The sequence below is a fragment of the Dermacentor variabilis genome, chromosome 4 (assembly GCF_050947875.1).
Source record: "Dermacentor variabilis isolate Ectoservices chromosome 4, ASM5094787v1, whole genome shotgun sequence".
NCBI classification, from domain to species: Eukaryota; Metazoa; Arthropoda; class Arachnida; order Ixodida; family Ixodidae; genus Dermacentor; species Dermacentor variabilis.
The window spans coordinates 23,497,617-23,519,284 of record NC_134571.1 but is presented as its reverse complement, the minus strand read 5'-3'; the positions used below and the strand labels follow the sequence as shown (position 1 = coordinate 23,519,284).

The following is a 21,668-nucleotide window of genomic DNA, read 5'->3' as shown; positions in this document are numbered from 1 at the left end:
CAATGCCACCGGTAACTCTAACCACGAAACGTGACTTGGTAAGCTAGAAAAGACGCACAAGAAAATAAGGGTGGCGACGCTCTGTGCAGTTCGCCATGACGTATGGCGTCATGGATTTTGACAGCTTTGACTCGGATCTGAATAACTGCTTGTCTGTAAAGGAGGACTATACAAAGAATATGGCTATGGCGAGCTTGAAAAGCTTTCCCTGCTCCAAAATGGCTCACATCTGGGCAAGCACTTTAAGCAATATTTGTGACATCGCACTGACTTACCGCGTCTTCAGTTTCAGCGTTAGCTTTAAAAAAAAAAAGTATGCTTGACTTTCATTTCATCAGTTACGTATCGAACCTTTCATTTTCATTTAAAACAAATGAGAACAAGATTTTGAGCAATCTAGTTGACAGTCTAAATTGACCTATTGTTGCTCTTCATCATCATCAGCAGCAGCAGCAGCCTGGTTACGCCCACTGTAGGGCAAAGGCCTCTCCCAAACTGCTCCAACTGCCCCGTACATGTACTAATTGTTGCCATGTCGTCCCTGCAAACTTCTTAATCTCATCCGCCCACCTAACTTTCTGCCGCCCCCTGATACGCTTCCATTAACTTGGAATCCAGTCCGTAACCCTTAATGACCATCGGTTATCTTCCCTCCTCATTGCATGTCCTGCCCATGCCCCCCATTTCTTTTTCTTGATTTCCACTAAAATGCCATTAACTCGTGTTTGTTCCCTCACCCAATCTGCTCTTTTCTTATCCCTTAACGTTACACCCATCATTATTCTTCGTATAGCTCGTTGCGTCGTCCTCAATTTAAGTAGAACCCTTTTCGTAAGCCTCCAGGTTTCTGCCCCGTACGTGAGTACTGGTAAGACACAGCTGTTATACACTTTTCTCTTGAGGGATAAAGGCAAGCTGCTGTTTATGATCTGAGAATGCCTGCCAAACGCACCCCAGCCCATTCTTATTCTTCTGATTATTTCAGTCTCATGATCCGGATCCGCGGTCACTACCTGCCCTAAGTAGATGTATTCCCTTACCACTTCCTGTGCCTTGCTACCTATCGTAAACTGCTGTTCTCTTCCCGAGACTGTTAAACATTACTTTGTTTTGTGCAGATTAATTTTTCTTTAATAGAGGCTGAGCGAATAGCGAAAGAGCCTGTTGCAGATGGGAAGATCCGTTCATCCACCCACCCACCCACACACCTACCCATGCACCCACCCACCCACCCATCCATCCATCCACCCACCCATCCATCCATCCATCCATCCATCCATCCATCCATCCATCCATCCATCCATCCATCCATCCATCCATCCATCCATCCATCCATCCATCCATCCATCCGTCCATCCATCCATCCATCCCATCCCATCCCATTCAGCCCACTCACGGTGGCAGCAGGGCCCGTAGATGATGTAGAGCAGCTTGGCACGGAACACGAGTGGCCAGGGCTGCAGCAGCCTCTGCAGCCAGGCGCAGCTGTCCTCGGGGCTCACTTCGGATAGGAACAGGCAGCGCAGGAAGTGGCGCAGCGCCAGCTCGTCTCGGCGCAGCTGCCCTGCGCACCACCGCGACGCGCTCGTTCGCTCGTCCCTCTCTTTTTCGCCGGTCGTTGGTCACCGGTAGCCCCAGTTTAACCGCGTGTCCAGGGAAGACGATGGCTTTGACGGAAATCAGGCGATAAGCCGGTTACAGCCATAGTACGCTTTAGAGAGATTACGAACATTGTGATTGATTGATTGATTGATTGATTGATTGATTGATTGATTGATTGATTGATTGATTGATTGATTGATTTTGTTCGAGACCAGATTCGAAGATTCTAAATATGCAGTCTGGACAGCATATAGATGACTCTACAGCACACGAACGCACCAGGAGATCATGTGAATCCCTAGCAGTTCCTCAAGAAACGAAGCGGGTATTAAGAAGTACAACTTATCCAGATGTAATCAATAAGTGATAAGGTACGCGTCTGAATTTTATCGTTATTGCTTGCTTTGCTTTTTTTATTTCTTCTACACAGTGCAACACATAATTTTCGATGCTCTGTTCGTTCTTCTATCAACTATTTCTAGTAGAATAGAAAAATCTTATTGACAGCTGTATTAAAGAGGGCACCGTGTTCCAAACCTTTATGAGGAGGTACACACATGCAGCTAGAGCACATACAGCAGCACGCCTCTATGTACACTGGTTTCTTTAAGGAACCCCAGAACTTAAGCATAGTGAAACGATGCTTCCTTAGGTGTAAGGGCATCAAGAATGGTCAAAGGTCGGCTGAGGTGGAGCGATGTTTTTCAAGTATTATAAGACGCCTCATTGCGATTGGGAGATTGAAGCAAGTTGTCCGTACAGCTCTCCGTTGAGGTAATAATCTCACGGGAGCGCCAACCAAAACGACGGTAAGCGCCGTAGCGATGCAAGGCGCATGCGCATACAGCTCACTCCTTTGCGAGCGTCGCGTGGATCGTGTGCTGGGCTGCTCTGTTACGCTCCCCATTGTCCATGTTACCTATACAGTTCCAACGCAGCCATAAATGTGCGCACGCGCTCTTTTGCGCAAAGTGGTATACAGAATAAGCGGCTGCGAACGGTATATATGCTAATTATGTATAGCAGGCGCTACACCTAGCAGACGGTCCCCTGACACCATGCATGCAGGACGCTCTGCGCGCATGCGCGTATACCTTCGCTACTTTCGCATGTGTGTTCCGTCCCGCGCCGGTGACCGAATGCCGGTCGACGCTTCCGTGAGATTACTATAACATTGGAGAGTGTCACATGCCAAATCAACTTCTAGATTTTGAAGCGATCGCGTTCAGAGTTGTATCGTATAGCGAAGTTCATGTCTCATAGTACGTGAAGCTGCAAATCGGAGCCTTCGAAGTGTCACTGAAGAATTGTATTAAGTGCGGATTAATTAGTGAATTACAAATCAGGGACACCAAAACGGTCTATCTTACTGGAGCGAAGTTTTGGCAAGGCAGAAAAGAGTTTTAAACAAGGAACGCGTGGCGACGCCGTCTTGAAGTTCCCGTGCCATAGCTCCTCGTGATGTTACGGATTTTGAAATCGTCTGCTGTTGATTAGTCGACAGTTTATCGATAAACAAGAATTGCGTTTGTTTCTAAATCCAACTGAGTTTCCAGAACGTTTTCTGAATGGAAACAACTAAAACGTGCACAAATGATCCTATAAAACCGTGACGTCACGTCAGCTTGCCCGCACTGCACTTCGGGCTTACTAGTTCAACAAAAGAAACTTTCCCATTTACCTCAGCGCTAATAAATTTTCAACAATCGACTCTTAGGAGAATACTTGGCCGGAGTGAACTAACATTTAGGTGTCCTTTAGATCTTCGTTGAAGGCCTAAAGGCATTCGTTGGAAAGACTCTCGACCTAAAGACGTTCTTTGAGTAGAACAGAGAAATAGCGCGAAAACGAGACACGGACACAGGAGGCGAGGCATACTTGCGTTCTTGCGCCTCGCTTTCTCTGTCCATGCCTCGTTTCTTTCACTACTGCTTTGTCAGTACGTGACAAGTCCAAACTGTTCTTGTCAGGTACGTTGAGTGTTTAGCGCCCCTTTGAGAAGTATGCATTGAAGCACCCGGGGCCTCATGATGCATGTATGACGCCCGTCCGTGGTACGACTACGCTGGATGAACCGGGCACCCACCGGGCCTTGCCCCGAGCACCCTGGAGGTGAATCGCTGCGCGGAGGAGAGCCCCAAGAGCACGTCGTGCACCAGCTGGCACTCGCTGTCCACCCAGCCGACCACGGCAGCCATCAGGAAGGCGCCGTACTGGTGCCACTGACGACCCGCGGCTTCCAAGTCGCGGGGCAGGTGGCTGCGCACGAGCGTCGGCCGGCTCACGAACTGCGGCGTCGCGCAGTGCGCGTCACCTCTCCGTTACCTTGCTCTACAGCACAGGGGAACGAAGGGAGGGAGAGGGAAACGCAGACAGACAGACAGACAGACAGACAGACAGACAGACAGACAGACAGACAGACAGACAGACAGACTCACTCACTCACTCACTCACTCACTCACTCACTCACTCACTCACTCACTCACTCACTCACTCACTCACTCACTCACTCACTCACTCACTCACTCACTCATATTTATTTATTTATTTATTTTATTAATATATTCACTTATTTATTTATGGAATGAATGAATGAGTGAACCTTCTCCATTCCTTGTGCAGCCAGTAGACAGACGACGCATCATAGGCCCACCTTTTCGATGAACCGTAGCATTATCTTGAGCCGTTCCTTGGTCGGGAAAAGACAGGTGACCCTCTTCATCAGTACTCCTGGAGCAATAGAAGTTTCAACGATATATTTGTGACCTTGTAATTGGCTACCGACACTATAGACAGGTTTTCCTAGTCTTATGCACTTTACTCCATAGCTAATACACCAAACGTAATGATGTTTAAGCTGTTAGCGCTTAGTATCTAACGTCACATATATATCGCCATATCGCCATCTATCGTCACACATATATATATATATATATATATATATATATATATATATATATATATATATATATATATATATATATATATATATATATATATATATATATATATATATATATATATAACAGTACCATATTACACATGGTACTGTTTACAAGGGGACATACTATTTCCTCCTTCTGTTGTTTTTGCAGTATCTAATGAGAATGTTTATTATTAACGAATGCGTGAACTTAAGGAATAAATTCCAACAAATATCCGAAGTTGATGGCAAGAAAGAGTGAAACACAGCAGAGACATTGGCTGTCAGAAGTCACATATTTTCCCCACATGAAGAAGTAGTTCAGTTGATGAAGGAAAACGAGGATGGCGCTAGGTATACGGATGAATCCATATTTTACTTTCTATTCCTAGTTTAACTAGTCTAAATTCCTCTCATTCTAAATATTGCAATGAATATTCTTATTCTTTCTTTTAAATTTAACCGTTTATTTATCTGGTCGCACTATTCCATTACACAGTGCTACTTTATTCGCAGTTGCATCTCGGCAATTGCTCCACCCGAGTTCCGTGCACAGTCCAAGCGTATCCTTCCGACGCACAGGGAATAACGTGCCACAGATTTACTTGCATAATGAGTGGATCTAGCACTGCCAACACCGGTCAAGCCAACCATGATAAACAGAGGTCGATTGATACCACTCCACCAAGTTCACCTCGTACCCAATTATTCGCAGTACTGCGTCGAGCAAACTCACCAAGGTTCCTGCATTGCTTGACAGCGTCTTTCTGGTGCATGTGTCGGAAGCTGAGCGCTTTGAGAGCGGGGGCCCAGCTGAGGTAGCCCACCAGTTGGTCCCGCAGCAGCAAAGAGCATATGCTCAGCACGCTGAGAGAGTCCACTGCGTCAGCAAAGCGGGGAAACGGCCAGTGGCGGGTTATTGGGTTCCTACTGCATAAACGTCGTAGACAGTTTCAGCTGAGCGTCCATTACATCCCGCTCAGTCCCGATTTCTCGCGCTGAAGCACTGTATAGGGAATTGCTCTGATGTCGTACTTTGGACAAGCTCGTCTCCCCTAGACGCGAGCGACGCGCTGTCACCGTGGCTGTAATACCATTCAGAAGCCAAGGGGCCGCACCGTCCCGATCGCCTGAATTGGCTATAGGCAGCGGAGCCTCGGTTACGTTTTCCTTTCCACTTCCGGCGTGCACGCACGCAAAACTAGCGCTGGAGCTGAGCCACTGCGTGCAAATAATAAACATTCAGCAATCTGATCGGAGCGTTAGAGCAACGATCAACAAAAAACTATCTAATAAGAGAGTACCGAAAACGTTCTGCGTGCGCTATAAAACAGAACGTACTGACTGCGCTTGCGCAGAACGCGAAAGGGAGCCTCGTGTTTACCGGACGGACGCTATCCTTCGGACTTGGTGTTGAAGGTTTTGTGTGATTGCGTAGCTAGCGTGACAACAAAACCAAAACAAAAACAAGTTTAGCTGCACCGGATTAGTTCAAGCAGTGCAGCACTTTTGTCGACGACTTTACGATTTGACGTCGTGCAAGGCAAGTATGCACGAGTTCGCGGTTCTCCTGAACTCGCTACCTCCGAAGTGCAGGCATCGTGCAAGCTATCGGTAGCAGGTGGCATGGCGCGTAGCACTAGTTGAATAATGGTGCGTGGACGTAAATACACCCCGCTCTGGTTATACAAGGGTTACTATTATAGCTGACCTAGCAATGTGAGGCACAAGTTCGATGTCTTAATTGTTGTGAGGGCAGGTTAGTAAAGTCATGCGACGCGCTAAGTGGTTTCCGATAACATGTGTTTCTCTTAGAACGCGTTCTCTGACGAAACAAGAAACAACAGCATCCACGCCCACCATTTCGTTCTCGCGACATAGTACTATCAAGATGATGATAATTGCGATAACTAAAAGAGACAAAAAAAAATACCCTCCATTTCACTATATACACCCAGATTTGTCGAAAATGTTCACGACAGGCCTGCACTATATATATATATATATATATATGTTGATGGGAGGTGCTGCTAGATGGCAGAAGCATGCCCGCAAAGGAGCTAAAACTTGAGCACAGAGAACTTGAAAAGCAGAACATTTCTCAAACCGCGAGGAGCAGCAACAACTCGAAAAGCGCACGCAGGCTGATGCGCAAGGCGACAACAGTTCGACGCTACCACACGCCCCGCCGCAGCACGTTGTGACGCGTCACAAGCGCAGGCGGTATACAACACGATCGCGCAAGATGCACCCCGCGCAGAAAAAGGCTTGCACTTTTCCATTCATTTTCCGAAATAAGCGTACAGCGCTAAGTGCAGGCACAACACTACACTGCTTAATTTGATCGGCTTTTGTCCACCAGGCACCACCATGGCGTTTAGCGTTGGCCATGCGATTGCGAAGCTCCTCAGAAGACTTGCGTTTAATGAGTGGTATCCATTTTGCGCGCACTCGTGCTGGCGCTCTCTATCTCTCTCTCTCCACGAATGAATGAATAGAATTTATTGATAGGAAAGACAGAGAGGTCGACCTGAGCTAGTGCGCTCTAGTCTGCTACTCTGCACTGGGGAAGAGGGAAGGGGAGTGAAAGTATTGGAATGGATGATGATGATAAGAGAAGTGGTGAGTGCTTATGTACATGAGACAGTTGCCTCGCTAGAGCCGCTCGTCGAGCTTGGTGTCCTGCAGAAACTCCAACAATACTTTTGTTGCACGCATTGAAATTGCAGTGTCAGGCCATGGGCCGAGGATAGCTTCCTCCGACAGTAGTTGCCTGCCAACACTGGCTAAGAAACTGTCTAACGTCCTTCGCTCCAGCATATATGCTGGGCAGTCGCACAGTACGTGTTGCAGTGTTTCGGGCATCTCCACGAGATGTTTTATTAAGCCTCTGTCATGTCATGCAATGTGAATTACATGCGAGTTCCGCACGTATATTCGTATGATGCTATCATCACCAGCATGAAACACAATAACACGCGATTAACACTAAATTACAGCTGATTATAAAGACATTAACGCAACATTCCCACACCGAACGCTGACCTCTCAGCACACGAATCTTTATTGAAGGCAGGCTGTTTATTTGTAAGTAGCTCTTCAATCCAGATGAATGAGCGTTGATTTTTAAGGATCACTAGCTCCAGGAAGAATACAAGGTCATATGCCTCCTCCTTCAAAGCAACGTCAAGCCTTAAATTTTCTTTTTCATGGTCGTTCAAGACATTGGCTTAATTGGCAAGTTCTAGCCTGTTTACATCAACACCATCACCGTTGTCTCACATGTACATAATATGTTCATGTATTCCCGCCTTTCTTTTTTTCCTTTCCCGCCTTTTTCCTCCGGTCTTTCTCCCCCCGGCCCCATTCCCTATGGTGAGCTGCATGTAAGCGACTACACATACTCTGGCAGGGTGGCCTGAGTTTCGATAAAGAGCTTTCTCTCTCTCTTTCCCAGCAGAATGTCGAACTTGCCTTTGATTAGCGAGCACTTTCATAAAGTTATTTTATTTTACAAGACGTTGCCGCATGCGCCAGCCCCTGCTTTATTTAATATACTCGCAGCCAGGTGTAACGAACCGGTTGTTCACAAATAATAAGACGGCATTAATTCCTGAAAGCGATGATGAGGAAAAGTTGCGCTTGGTAAGGCAGGTCGATTGCGCTACCAAATTTGTACTAAAATTTGATCCGGACATACGGATGCACCTACCGCCTGGGTTACCACGACGTGAACAGACCATGCTCTACCATCTGTGGCTAGGCGTTGCCTTTATGAACTCATATGCTTTCCTTATTGGAAGGGCCAACAGCCCCATGTGCGACACATGCAACAGCGATGAGATGCTCGCACATATTATCTGTGTCTCCCCGCGATATAGTGGCCAGAGACAAGTGATGTGCAGAGTACTGGACCAGTTGAACTGAATGGCTGCATTCATTAGAGATTTTTATCCATTCGGCCGCACTTTGCAGTGCATTCCTTCCCTTGGTCTCACCGAAGCATGACTTGAAGGACTTCTCGATCCAAGCTAATGTACACATCGCCCGCACAGCTATTCAGTTCTGCTTATTCTGTGCGAGCGTGCGTGCGTGCCTGCGTGCGTGCGTGCGTGTGTTGAAGAGGCGAACGTTCACGACAAGGCGCTTCTGCCCTTTACATATATTTAGGAAAATCTCAAGCCATAGCGGCGGACTCCTGGGGTTCCTTAACATGCACCCAACGCACGGTACACGGGTGTTGTGATCGCCCTCTCCTGTGTCGACGGACGGGTTGTTACGATCGACCTTGCCCTCTCCTCCGAAACGGCGTCACGCTTTTCCCCGAGCTGACACAAAATGATAGAAGAAGAAACCGGAGGTCAAGACGACGTCACCCTTTTCCCCAAGCTGACAGCAAGGCTGGGCAAAGGGAAAGACAGGCCACAAGGTGAAGACGACGCCACCTCGTTCTTATGAGCTGACACGAAAGGATGGGCGAAAGGATAGAAGAAACCGACGGTCAGAACGACGTCACCTTTTCCCCCGAGCTGACACCAAGGATAGGCAAAGGGGAAGACAGGCTCCTGAAGAAGACGGCGACGACCACAGGACCGCCAGGGGTTATTTAAAAACGTCCTGGCCCCCGTGTTAATCATAACCGCTCGAGACTCAGATGAGAGTCGCATCCATGTACCAGTGGATTGAATACAATCTTTTCTACTTTTTTTTTCATCATAAAGATGCCCGGCTTAGTCGTCCTTTCCTGATTCTTTCGGTGAAGACCCATGTCACCCGGATGACATTGTATCAACTCCTATTTCCGTTCACCGCTTTTCAGAAAAACGTCTGAGTGGGTCCAATAAACTGCTACATTGAGTGCGGTGCCGCAATACCATCTATATCTGTTATATTGTGCTGCTAAAACAGTATTCATTTTTATCTTTTTAGTTATTTACTTATTCGTGTTAAAACCAAACTCAAATCAGACAAATGAGTGTTTGCTTTGTTTGCATACAGACGCGTATGAGGAGAAAATAGCTTGCCAGAAAGTGATGGAGGAAATGCTCAACGAAAAGTTTAGTGAAAGACAGGATCGAGGGGAACGTGGTATACTGCGAATACAAAAGAAACTAAATAAAGCGGAAGGCTTATTGCGATGTATAACATACGATACAATGTAGGTCCAGCGCCTTTTCGTTACGTTCGGTGTGTAAAAGGGGACAGAAGGGATACCTGACATGTCTTTACACTGTATACTCACGGCTATAGCATAAAGTTCCTACATGCACTCTCGCAGGCACTGGTGGTTAATTTTGGCGGCCGAGAACTTTCGAGACAACCAATACTACACCAGGTGACCCCGCAACAGTCTCAGAACTTTAATATCGAGCGAGACGCCACCGTTCCCGACCAAAACACAACTCCGCAGAGGCGGGCGACGCGCGAATCAAGGCCAGTGCCTGGCTTGTCTCCGATAGAATGACGCATTCGCGAACGGCCCAGAAGAAGCTTCGGAGGACAGTCTGCTGCGGCTGACAGTAAACAGGAGACTCGGTAAACAGAGAGTCGAGGCTCAGCCGGCAATGGACCGGCGCAATTTCCTATACTGAGCCGCACGAGGCTTTAACGCTCACGTCCCACACAGCAGGAGATAAGGGTCGCAGCTACGCCAAGATTGCGGAACACGAAGCAGTGAAAGAAAACAAGAAAGCTGCGCCTCCCTATAAGATCGTGTGGTGTTGTAAAAAACAACGGTTGGGCGTGAGACAATCGAGCTCCAGAACAACAAAGAGCCGTTTTTCGTTCGGACGGCATCGACCAGCACTTTCGCTACACGCACGCTGATCAACGGCGTTCGTTATCACGTCTCACCGTCGATCGAACGATGAGGAAACTCGGGACCAAGCGTTTCCCAGAGCATCATGCAGACACGGACAAGATTGGACCCTAACAGCGCCGAGCTCACAACTGAAAGTTTTTTCTTCACTGGGACCAGTTATAAACACGAACGGGCGTGTGTAATTGCGAAACGAAGGGTGCGTGCATCTGAGAAATAATCTAAGCATGAGACATTTCGAAACGAGGTGAGTAATGTGTTAGTGTAGTTTCGTTGCTCTTGTCAAGTAAGGAGCGCGAATTCTTATCGCGCAATTAGTGACACGTGTGGCAGCTGATGCTTCTGATTATTGCAATTTTGTGCTTTCGCTCCGTTACGTCTCTTTTACGTATTTAACGCGACAGCGTTAAAGAGCTCGTGTCACAGAAAAGCCGGTGTCGTCGGCGGCGTTGGCCGTGAGCGAGAAATCCCAGAAGGCAATTCATAAATAAAAACTTGCAAGATGGGATGGGTCGGAATCGAACCACGGTCTCCGGAGTGTGAGACGGAGACGCTACCACCCAGCCGATGGTTCGATGGTTCAAAGCGCGACAAAAGCACCTCTAGTGAATGCGGTGTTGCCTTAGAAACGTGCCGTAGAAAGTAATACTGCGGTGTATATCGGTAATTATGAGCATGTAAATAACAGAAGTCGCAGTTAAACGAGTAGCGAAGTACGTTTCCGCTACATTTCTTCTGCGCTTGGCGCACACGCAGAGCCATCTTGCGGCAAACACAGAAGAGCCCCTCCTCGCAATGTACGGCGCTGCCCAGACAGGTGGCGCGACACTCGCCCGCTTCTCCTCTTCGTCTCGTCAAGAGCATGCCGAGCGAATGAGTGGGCGGTGCGAACGGGGTGTGATATCGCTATCACGTTCCACTCTTGAAGGCGAAGCTTAAGCATCCTTCAATTTTTTGTCTTTTCCTTGTATGAAGCGTATTTATACCTGCTCTCAGGAAAAATCAAGCTTAATTTGTTAACCAACCGCTATGAGCGTCCATACTTGTTCTTCTTCAACGCGCTGTGACACTTTGGTAGTGGAGCAACAACTTAACTAAAACTTAACCAAAAAAAAAAACGTTACTAGTGGTCGCTGCAGTAATTGTATACATGTTGATTCCAAAGACCTTGCTCGTTTACGGCAAGTATTTCGACAGTTTACTCCACAATCTAAATGTGCCGGCGTCTTGCGCAAGCGAGGAACCACTGCATTGCACTTGTCAAGTAGTACGTCTATATGCGACCTATTACTGTGAGCGCAGGCACCTCCAGCAAGTCATTCGAATCTCGCTAACGAGGACGCGAGACCGCATACTCAGGATTTCTACCGTATGCCAAGTGATGGACGCTTGGTGACTGATTACGTGTACGATGCATTCGAAACAAGAGATCGGCGCGACCAATGGTGCAACTAAATAGCTTGTGATGATATTGTTGTCGTCATTGCTGTTACGCCGGCATTATTTAGACGTGAAAGGTTGTTAAAGAAGTGCCATTAGTGTATTACACTCGTTCATGCATTCGAGTGTACGATTTATTTCTTTGGTTTGTTCTCGCTGAATAGTGAATCAGAACACATGTTCTTTTTTTTTTTTTGCTCTTTTCTTTGTTCTTTTTATCTTCCGCGCTTAAGAGCAGTATACCAGGCGTATTACTATAGGTTATGATTGCCACTCGCGTACACGTTGACCTGACTTCGAACTTTCTTTTCTTTTTTTTGTTTTGTTTTAGCATAAAATAAGTGCGACGTTTGCATAAAGATATTCGGACCCGTAACCAGAGGCTAGTCCCAAGGAGAGCGCACATCCAAAATCTCGTTTCAAACGTGTTTCGCAGTTCGCGTCGAAAGAAACGTGGCCGCTGCAAGGCGGAGAATCGCGCTATTCGACTTCATTCGCAGCAGAAGGGTGCCACAACGACTAAGCTATCACGACGGCTGCCCTGATTAGCTCCCACAGATGGAGAGAACGCTCTTAGTAAAATGCAGAGAATTCTGCCGGCGTGTATTTAGCCGCTTAGATGCCACTCTGCACAGGGAAAGGGACTGGGAACAGAAATGCCCTAAGAAAAAGACGGTGGAATTAAGAAGGCAAAAAAAAAAGATACGCTAGAAAATATAAGTTCATGGCATGTACAAGACAGGCAAAGGTGATGGTGGTTGAGCTATGACGGCTCAACGGTGCTTTGAAGAAGGCATAGACTACGTAAGCTGGACATTTCAGTATAGCTCCAATAACGCTGCACAGTTCGATTGAGTCTGTAAGACGACAGAGGCTGCTGCCACAATGGACGCAGGGCCAATCAGCGATCGGTTGAGGCCGCTCGCGCAGTTGATTGCATCCGCGTTTACGAGGGGTAAGCCATCCGAGGCGACTTTGTAGCCTCTGTTCTTTGTTTTATACCGTATACCACCGCGTGGACACGGATCCCTGGAACTTGCCGTTTGAGGCCAGTCTCTGTTGGCCCGCGCTGCGATGTCGAGTAACCTCCCTATGCTCACTTCTACGCCGCCAGCTAGAACTGGTTCGAGTTCTTGTTGCACGACTCAACGCGCGTGTACACCACAGCCTGATCTACACATCACTGACGTCCAGCAGTCAAGTTGTTGTTGTTGTTGTTGTTTTTTCACACAGAGAATCCTAAACAGGGTGCAAGTTTAGGCTAGTTGGTTGGACACCATTAAATTAACAGCGCGAAAGTAAAAGATTAACAGTATAGGGAAGAGGAAAGACAAAAAACTGCGCTGACTTCCAATTGTTTCTTTTTTTTTTTCGCGTTTTCTTCTTCAATACAGCCACTTTTATACGACTCATGAACAACAACAAAAATGCGTATAACAAATTAAAACACTGCAGCAACTGCAGAACAAGCACTTGCGCGGTACGGCCAACCAGCTGTTGTCTTGACATGCCCGTGTCAAAACGTGGGCTCCAGTCGCCCTTGCTCGTAAACTGTAGATAAGTTTAAAGTTGTGCCAACAGGACGAGGACAGCGAAGTATATACTGTCGAGCGGCTCTACAACGAAATGATTCAGTCCCGGTTATATTGGGAGCTGTGTGCTGCGCGACATTTACAACGAAGTGACCTGTATAACGTATGATCTCGGAGGCCCCAAGCACTTCGTTATAAAGGCGTTCGACTGTATTGCGCGTTCCAAATCTGGCTAGCATTTGGCACAGTCTACGTTGACACCTCAGAAGATAGCTTCGACCCCACGTGATGAACCGCAACTGGAAGACGTATCTGCAACTTGACGTCACCTAGCGTTGACAAGAAAAAGCTAAGAAAAGCACATATTATGGCTATATTATTTACTTTTTTTTTCGTGTACAAACCTACGAAAAGCACAATGTGCGCATTAAGCGCACAAGAAAGCGAGATTGCGCTTTATTTTGAGCAAAACTAGAGTGTGCTAGAATGGGGGAGTGGGCCCAGCGGACGCCGTGGCAAGCGCGGAGGGTGACGCGAAAAATTCGGCAGAAGCGCTTAACACTGCTTACGTGTGGGAATGCGAAAGCATTCGTCCGTTTGGTGAAACACTTTCCATTGGTGCTTTCGACATTCATTAAAGTTATTTCCGATGATTCGGTGTTTGTGTGCTTGCATATATATTGACCACAGACCGGCTCGTTTTATACACTCATGACGTGGCGTCGAGAGTCCATCGCAGTAGGCGCAGCACCGATGAAATGCAAGTGACGCGGGGGAGGTCGCGCTCTCACATTATACACTCAAGAGGTGGCGCGACGTCCTCCCCATTGGCTGCGCCCTCACGTGCCTAATGACGCGCGCACCAAGTCACACCTTTAATGAGCCAGATACACGCCCGCCACGCGCTAAGCGCGTCCTGCAGCACCAGAATAAAGTTTTCCAGTCCAGTCCAGTGTGCTGGTATGTGGCCTGTATAGTTTCGTGATCCCCAGTCGTCCCGAGTTCTTATGCCATGAGAATGCGCTGCTGTCAAGGATGAAGAATCAATACATTGAAATACGACGCCGTTACGCTTCAGAGCATTTTTTTTCTTCTTTCTTTTTTCTTTTTGCCTGAATCAACCATGGAGATGGTCATTTCAGTCGCTATACTTGTAAGCACGCACCCGTACCATTTGACCAAACAACGAGATTTTTATGTTCCGAATAGATCCCCTGACAATAATAACTATTAACATTGATTAAATTTGGGGTCTTACATGCCAAAACCATTCTGATTATGAGACGCGCCGTAGTGGGGGACCCCGAAAATTTCGAACACCTGAGGTTCTTTAATGTGCACCTAAATGTAAGTACACGGGTGTTTTCGCATTTTGCCCCCATCTAAATTCGGCCGCCGTGGCCGGGATTTGATCCCGCGACCTCGTGCTTAGCAGCCCAACACACAATAATAACTATCAATAAGTGGTATTATGCCCATAACTTTTTTTTTTTGGGGGGGGGGGATCTCAAGATGCTATTGTATCTTGCAGTAGTGACCCTACGAGTAGTTTTGAGCGCCGTAAACTCACCCCTAGAGGTCAATCAATCCGTCCCCTCACTTCCCTGGAAGTTGCCCTTTTCGGTTGAGCACTCAGGAAAGCTCACTATTTAATGGCACCCTCTTTCTAGCATTTTTAAAGAAAAAAACCATAACACCTTCTTGCCAAAAAGAAATTCAAGAATTTCACGCCCAGCCCTCGCCCCGGACATAAATCCCGGATGCGCTGCTGGTGCGTCGTGAGCGGCCCCGTGCCGACCGCTCCGGCGCTCACCATCGCAGTGCAGGAAGACGTGGAAGAGCACCTCCAGCGGCAGCTCGGTCAGCGCGACTCTCCGCTCCGGCACGGCGGCGGCCGACGAACCTCGAGACCCTTGGCTCGGGCAAGCGGCGGCATCGTGGACGAGGCACAGCGTCCCCTCCGAGCGCGTCGTGCCTTGTCGCTGGCCGCTGAGTCGCAGGCTGCGGCGAAGCCGGCGCAGCGGAGGAGTCCCGCCGCCACTGCACGACACGTTCCGCGGCGCTCGCGGGACACGCCGAGTTCGACCTGGGGATCGTCCGGGGAAAGGAGAGCGCGGCGCGCGGAGTTGCGCGGTGAGGCAGATTGCAGGCATCCTCGAAAATAAACGCGTGCACTGTAAAAGAATTCGAAGTGGAACTGCGCGTATTCTTTCATTTAAGAGATCGTTTTGTTGATGTTGGTTTACGCTTTCTACGTTTACGTCTTCGTTTTACGCTTTTTCTTTTTACGTCTTTCATTCAAGAAAGATCTGTCCCTATAGGGGGAAGCGAGACAGAGTTAGAAAGAAAAGGACAGGCAGGGAGGTTACACACCCTACACTGGGGCAGGGGAAGCAAAGGAAAAAAATGAAATGGTGAAGAAAAGAGATAACAAGTGGCGCGCACCATAGGTCGGCCTACTCACTCACGGGTCCACTGACTCATACTTGCTCGCCACTCATTTCACAGGCGCGAGTTAGCGCACCTTGACACAGTAATGACAAACTGCCGCCGCAGGTCTTCTTTTTATAAGACGCGTCGTCCACACCAACACTACGTCTATTGGCATACAAAACACTCGTCCGCCCCGTTTTAGAATATGCTGTAATATAAGGGATCCTTTCATTAAAAGCGATATTGGAAAGCTAGAAAACTTACATTAAAAAAAGCATTTCGATTCATCTGCAATACAAGTACATCTACAATACATGCCCCATGTAGGGTCCTTGTAAAGTACGTTACAAATAAAAAAAAAATATGGGCGTACTTCAATTGCTAACCTCTTATCTCGAAGCGACTTGCCTTCTGTAACTGATAGAAAACGTGCATGTCGTTTAAAATGTTTTTTCCAGCAAATAAATGGTCACTACAACATCAACACGTCTCACCTTGTCATCTGTACAACAGTGTACGCTACCAGACACAGACAAGGGTTGGAAATTCTGCCTGCAGAGACACCACACCTGACCTTACGTTCATTAAGAACACAGAGCATGTTTCATGGACTAACACAAACATGAATTTTGGCAGCGATCATTACGTAATAGAAGTCAAACTGGAAGTAGAGAAAGGCCGAACTCGAGAATTCGAGGTCGTAGATTGGGACCTTTTTCGTAAGTTAAGAGCCCAAAGCGGAAAAGAAACCACCAAACTCAATCTCAGAGACTGGTGTGAGGGCATCAGAAGGGACATTAAAACAGCGTCCAAAAGAATTGTTACAGACACTAATGTAGAGGCAATGGACTCGAAACTTGCCCACTTAATAGAAGCCAAGGAAGCCATAACCCGAAGGTGGCGGGCCCAAAGACTAAATCGTAGACTGAGAAAAAGAATCGCAGAACTTAATAAACAAATCGAACAATACTGTAACACCCTCTGCCAGCAACAGTGGGACGAGTTTTGTGAGTCAATCGATGGGCAAATAAGGAACGGCAAGGCGTGGAACATGATCAAGCATCTGCTGGATCAAAAAGGCACTAAATCCAACCAGAGACACAGCCTTGCCCGAGCTATACACATAGCCCTTAAGGATCAGCCCATCGAAACAGTAACCAAACAGCTAATTGACAAATACCTACCAGTTAGAAATGAGCAGGACCAGCCACTTCAATCAGAATACAGGGGAGCCGCTCAACCTGAACTCGACCAACCCTTCAGCACATCCGAAATCCGGAGGGTGTTAAGTGAACTAAATCGAAAGTCAGCCCCCGGTCCTGATGGAATAACAAACAGATCACTTAGCAATCTCGATGAGCCGTCAATTGAATCGCTGACAGACTTCATCAATGAAGCATGGATCTCAGGCGAAGTGCCAGAAGAATGGAAAACTTCACAAGTTCTACTAATACCGAAACCGGGTAAACCTCCAAGCTTGGACAACTTAAGGCCAACATCACTTACATCATGCGTGGGGAAGGTCGCTGAACACGCAATCCTTAACAGGCTAAAGGACCACTTAGAGGATAATAATATATACACCCACAACATGCTGGGTTTTAGGTCCGCACTTTCCACGCAGGATGCCATGAAGCAAATTAAACACCACATACTCGACGGATATTCTAGAAATACTAAGGCCATACTGGGATTAGACTTGGAAAAAGCGTTCGACAGCATCAAGCATGAGTACATCCTCAAAACAATAGAAGACATTGGACTCGGGTTGAGGATGTTTAAATACATCAAATCCTTTCTTGAAGCACGCACGGCGATGATAAAGGTCGGAGACACAAACTCGGAAGTGGTTCAGCTCGGAGATCGAGGAACCCCCCAAGGATCGGTGATCTCTCCCGTCCTTTTCAACCTGTGCATGATTGGTCTGTCCAGAAAGCTGGGCAACATTAAGGGCATTGACCATACCATTTATGCTGATGATCTCACTGTATGGTGTGCTGGTGGCAGTGAAGGGCAGATACAGGACGCACTGACTGAAGCGATCAAGACGGTAGAAGAATACCTGAGACCCACTGGACTCAGGTGCTCCCCACATAAATCGGAGTTGCTACTTTATAGACGTGAAAAAGGGGGCAGGCCTAAGGGCTGGAAACCTCTATCGGAAAGCAATATACACCTACATACAGAAAATGGTGCCAATATACCCAGAGTCAACGTGATCAGGGTACTAGGCTTTTTCATTGACGCAAACGGTGGAAACCATACGGAGGTCAAGAAAATCACCCTTAAAACTGATAACGCGTGCAGGATGATCAGACGCCTGGCAGGAAGACACAAGGGCATGAAAGAAGATAACCTCATCAGGTTAATCAACCCTTTCGTGCTCTGTCATATATCATACGCCGCTGCCATGTACAACTGGACGCAGGTTCAACTCAAGAAGCTTGACTCAGCGATCAAGAAAGTTGTTAAAAGCGCATTGGGGCTCCCAATTCGAACCAGCACTGCAAAATTGCTCAAGTTAGGAATACACAACACGACCATGGAGATCGCGGAGGCTCAAGAAACATCACAAATAGCGAGACTATCTACAACCAGCACGGGAAGATCAATCCTGGACAAGATTATGATCAACCCGATTACGGATCCAGCACAGTACACTAAAGTTAATCAAGAATTCGCAGACAACATAATTGTCGCACCGCTACCCAGGAATATGCACCCAAAACATAACATCAACAGGAGAGTTGCGCGAGCCAGGGCGTTAATCAAGAAAATGGATAAAGGGGGCAGAGGAGCCTGCTTTGTTGATTCGGCTGCTTACAACGATCGAACTAAGTTCGCGGCGGCAGTAGTTGATCATCAGGGCAATTGCACCAACTGCGCCACGGTCTACACTAGCAAACCTGAAGTCGCTGAACAAGTTGCCATTGCATTGGCACTAACAGACGATAGATTTACAGAAATTTATAGCGACTCGAAAACAGCTATTAGAGCTTTCAATAGGGGAAAAATTGCCCCACAGGCTGCGAAAATAATTAACAAAAGGCAAACAAATGTTACGCGTTTCATTTATTGGTTCCCGGCGCACCTTGGTTCACTTGATGGTATTCCTGTCAATCCAAATGAATCGGCCAACAGCGTCGCCCGCGACCTTACAGACCGGGCCGCTTCTACATATGGTTTTGATTCTGCTGGATTGGAGAACTTACAGAGAGATACCCTCATTACATACAATGAAATTACAAAACATTACTACATTGGAAGGAGGGAGTTTCCACCCCCTCACTATAGACTAAACAGAGCACAAGCAGTTACACTTAGGCAATTACAAACAGAGTCTTATTATTCACCTGCACAAATAAAGGAATGGTATGACATTGCAGACATGAATATTATATGCAAAGCATGCAAAAAGGAGATATGCACGCTTGAACATATGCTCTGGGAGTGTGGGTCGCTCGGCCCTGGCATTTCCCGAAATCGGTTTTTAGGAATGATAAGATCTCCAGATCATATCCCTCAAGTCCTGGCTGTCCAGTACGCCCGTGATAGGGCTAGGAGGCTTGACCTCCCGGTCCCAACATGGGACTAGCCAGGCGGGTGGCAACACCTTGTACAGGACAAGAATAAAGTTTTTTCCTCCTCCTCCTCCTCCTCCACACTCACTAGCTGTAACTCCAGTTACTACACGTGCGAACTGCGTCAAGTATTCATTTTTTCCTACAACCATAGTAGATTGGAATAAGCTGGCCGATAAAACAGGATAAAACAGGACTCATTATCGCTTTTCGAGACATCTTTCATGAAAAGCATTTTTCGCTTGCTGAGACTGTTTGTGATGTCACTGTTTGACTGTATGATATGAAAATCGCTGAACTAACGTTTCTCGACTTCCCTGTTTTTGTTTTACTTTTTAAGCGCCTGTGTGAAGAAAATTTGAGTGCAGGCCCCCCACCCCCTTTTCTTGTACTTATTCTATTTTGTGTACTTACTCCTGTACCACGCTGCTAAGATCTTGTATAGATCGCAGTATCTATAAACAAATAAACAAATAAATAAATAAATAAAACAAGGGGCGTTGGGCAGCTCACGTAGTTCGCCAAGTTTTGAGCTATACGTGTACAGTTTGCCTAGCAATTTATCAGCTACTACGACGCCGGGAGTCATTTGTGCACAGAAGTTCTAGTAACGTCGGTTCGTGCACACGACGCCTGACTCCACAGTTGCTTATAAATCGTTCCTGTAAACTTCGCTCCGGTCAGTTTTAGTCTCGAAATAACCACGCCAGAAGCAACTCGGGTGCTATTAAAGCGTTGATTGCTTTTCCTATTGCCCCGGGTTTCTACTCCGTCCGCGCTGTCGATCTCGCCGAGTATAGGACACGGAAAGATACCTTGTGTAGCCCATAATATGGTGCCACTGAGCACAACACTGTTCTCTGCGCAATAAAACATTAAATCGCGACATAAAACATGCACATATACTGTCGGCTCCAAAGGAACCTCCAAAGCACACATATCTCTTAACGGAAAGACGCGCGATACTGAACAGCTTCTTCGACTTTCTTAAATTTCTTGCGTTTGGGCTGCCCAATTTGTGCGGCAGTGGGTGTTTGTCCATTATAAGCCTGTCTTCCAGAATTGGTATGTGCCACTGTGACTTTAAGGGGTATACGTAGAACCTTAAAATGCATTTGCGTATGTGTCGTACTCATCTATGAGTACACCGCTAGTCACCCTTATTCTCACGACTATCATCGTACATCGCCTTAGTCCTCGTGACAGGTGCAGTCAACCACGAAAGTTTACGGGCCACGGTATCTCGGAAAACATTTCATTTCCGAGCAGCCTGTAACAGTATAGCCAGTAAAACCGAACATCGCAATGTTATTCGCATATATTGGTAGAGGCTGTAAATGCGAACACTAGCCTGCGTTGTGAGGCTGTGCAGATGTTCAGCGTTTTCTCAGATCTCGTGTTCCGTAAAATCTTGTGGTTTACTGTACCTCCGCGTGACATCGCTTCCCTAAACGTTCGCATTACATGCATTCCAACATGTGCGTTGGATATGCATGACTCTTTCAAGTATGAAAATCGGCACGTTTATGGGCGTTATCGTTTCTCCTCCGCTGCTGTTTAATTTTGAGTAGCTGTCTGCATGGAGGGAGGGAGGGGGGGGGTGTTCAGAGAGATGCTGTTTATTTCGGCCATGACTTGCGTGATCTCACAGCAGTTGTTTTGCTCGGATCTCACACAGAGTAACTACTTCGACGTGCAGAAATGAGAAGAAATGATAAATTTACGTTTATACAGCGCCGTCACCTTAGTTTCCTAAATATTGCGTCGCACCACACGCCCGTTACACCAGGCTGACAAAGCATCCGCTCTGCGCGACCATGCTGTAGTGCTTCGAATGCGCTCTGCATGCCGCGCAACTCCAAGCTCTACTTATTCGAGCACACACTATCGCGGGGCTACGCTCTTACCAGCCTGTATAAGTTCAAAGAATTTCATGGCGGTAGGCAGACACAGCTTTTAAAAAGAAAGAGAGAAAGAAAACTACCATTCTCAAAAACTGCCGAAATCGCATCCGCAATGGCGGGGCTATTCTAAACCGCGAAGTTCTTAAGATTGATAGCCGTGAACTTTTCGCACTCCTTTATTATGTGAACATAATATTTCGAGGAGCGCGGAAAATTCCCGGCAGACCACAAAGAGGAAGTCGTTTACCCCTTTGCTCTTTATTTAATATCATTGTTTTTGCTTCGTGGTACAAAGAGCCATTCACCAACGTGAGGGGCTGTTCCTTTCCTTTTCTTCAGTGGAACAAGCCGAGGGAGTGCCCGGACCGGCATGACCGGCACCGCTGACGTTTATATATGGGAGGTTCTCGTTCACCTACACGGAAAGCAGAGATA

The 21,668-nt window shown here is 47.1% G+C and overlaps 1 protein-coding gene across 4 annotated transcripts in view; it reads right to left on the bottom strand.

The window, feature by feature from the left end:
* The window catches only part of LOC142578803 (F-box only protein 47-like), a 49,258-nt gene that overhangs the window by 19,971 nt on the left and 7,619 nt on the right, over positions 1–21,668 (bottom strand). For 2 of the 4 annotated variants that reach the window (XM_075688392.1, XM_075688390.1), the window contains exons 1-5: positions 15,129–16,277; positions 5,262–5,405; positions 4,256–4,332; positions 3,689–3,890; positions 1,397–1,564 (exon numbers count right to left, since the gene is read on the bottom strand). In XM_075688392.1, the coding sequence (XP_075544507.1) occupies positions 1,397–1,564; positions 3,689–3,890; positions 4,256–4,332; positions 5,262–5,405; positions 15,129–15,468 (931 nt within the window). In that variant the 5' untranslated portion in view covers positions 15,469–16,277. Of the gene's footprint in view, positions 1–1,396; positions 1,668–3,688; positions 3,891–4,255; positions 4,333–5,261; positions 5,406–15,128; positions 16,278–21,668 lie in introns of those variants that run through there. The other 2 variants (XM_075688391.1, XM_075688393.1) reach the window with 2 other exon arrangements.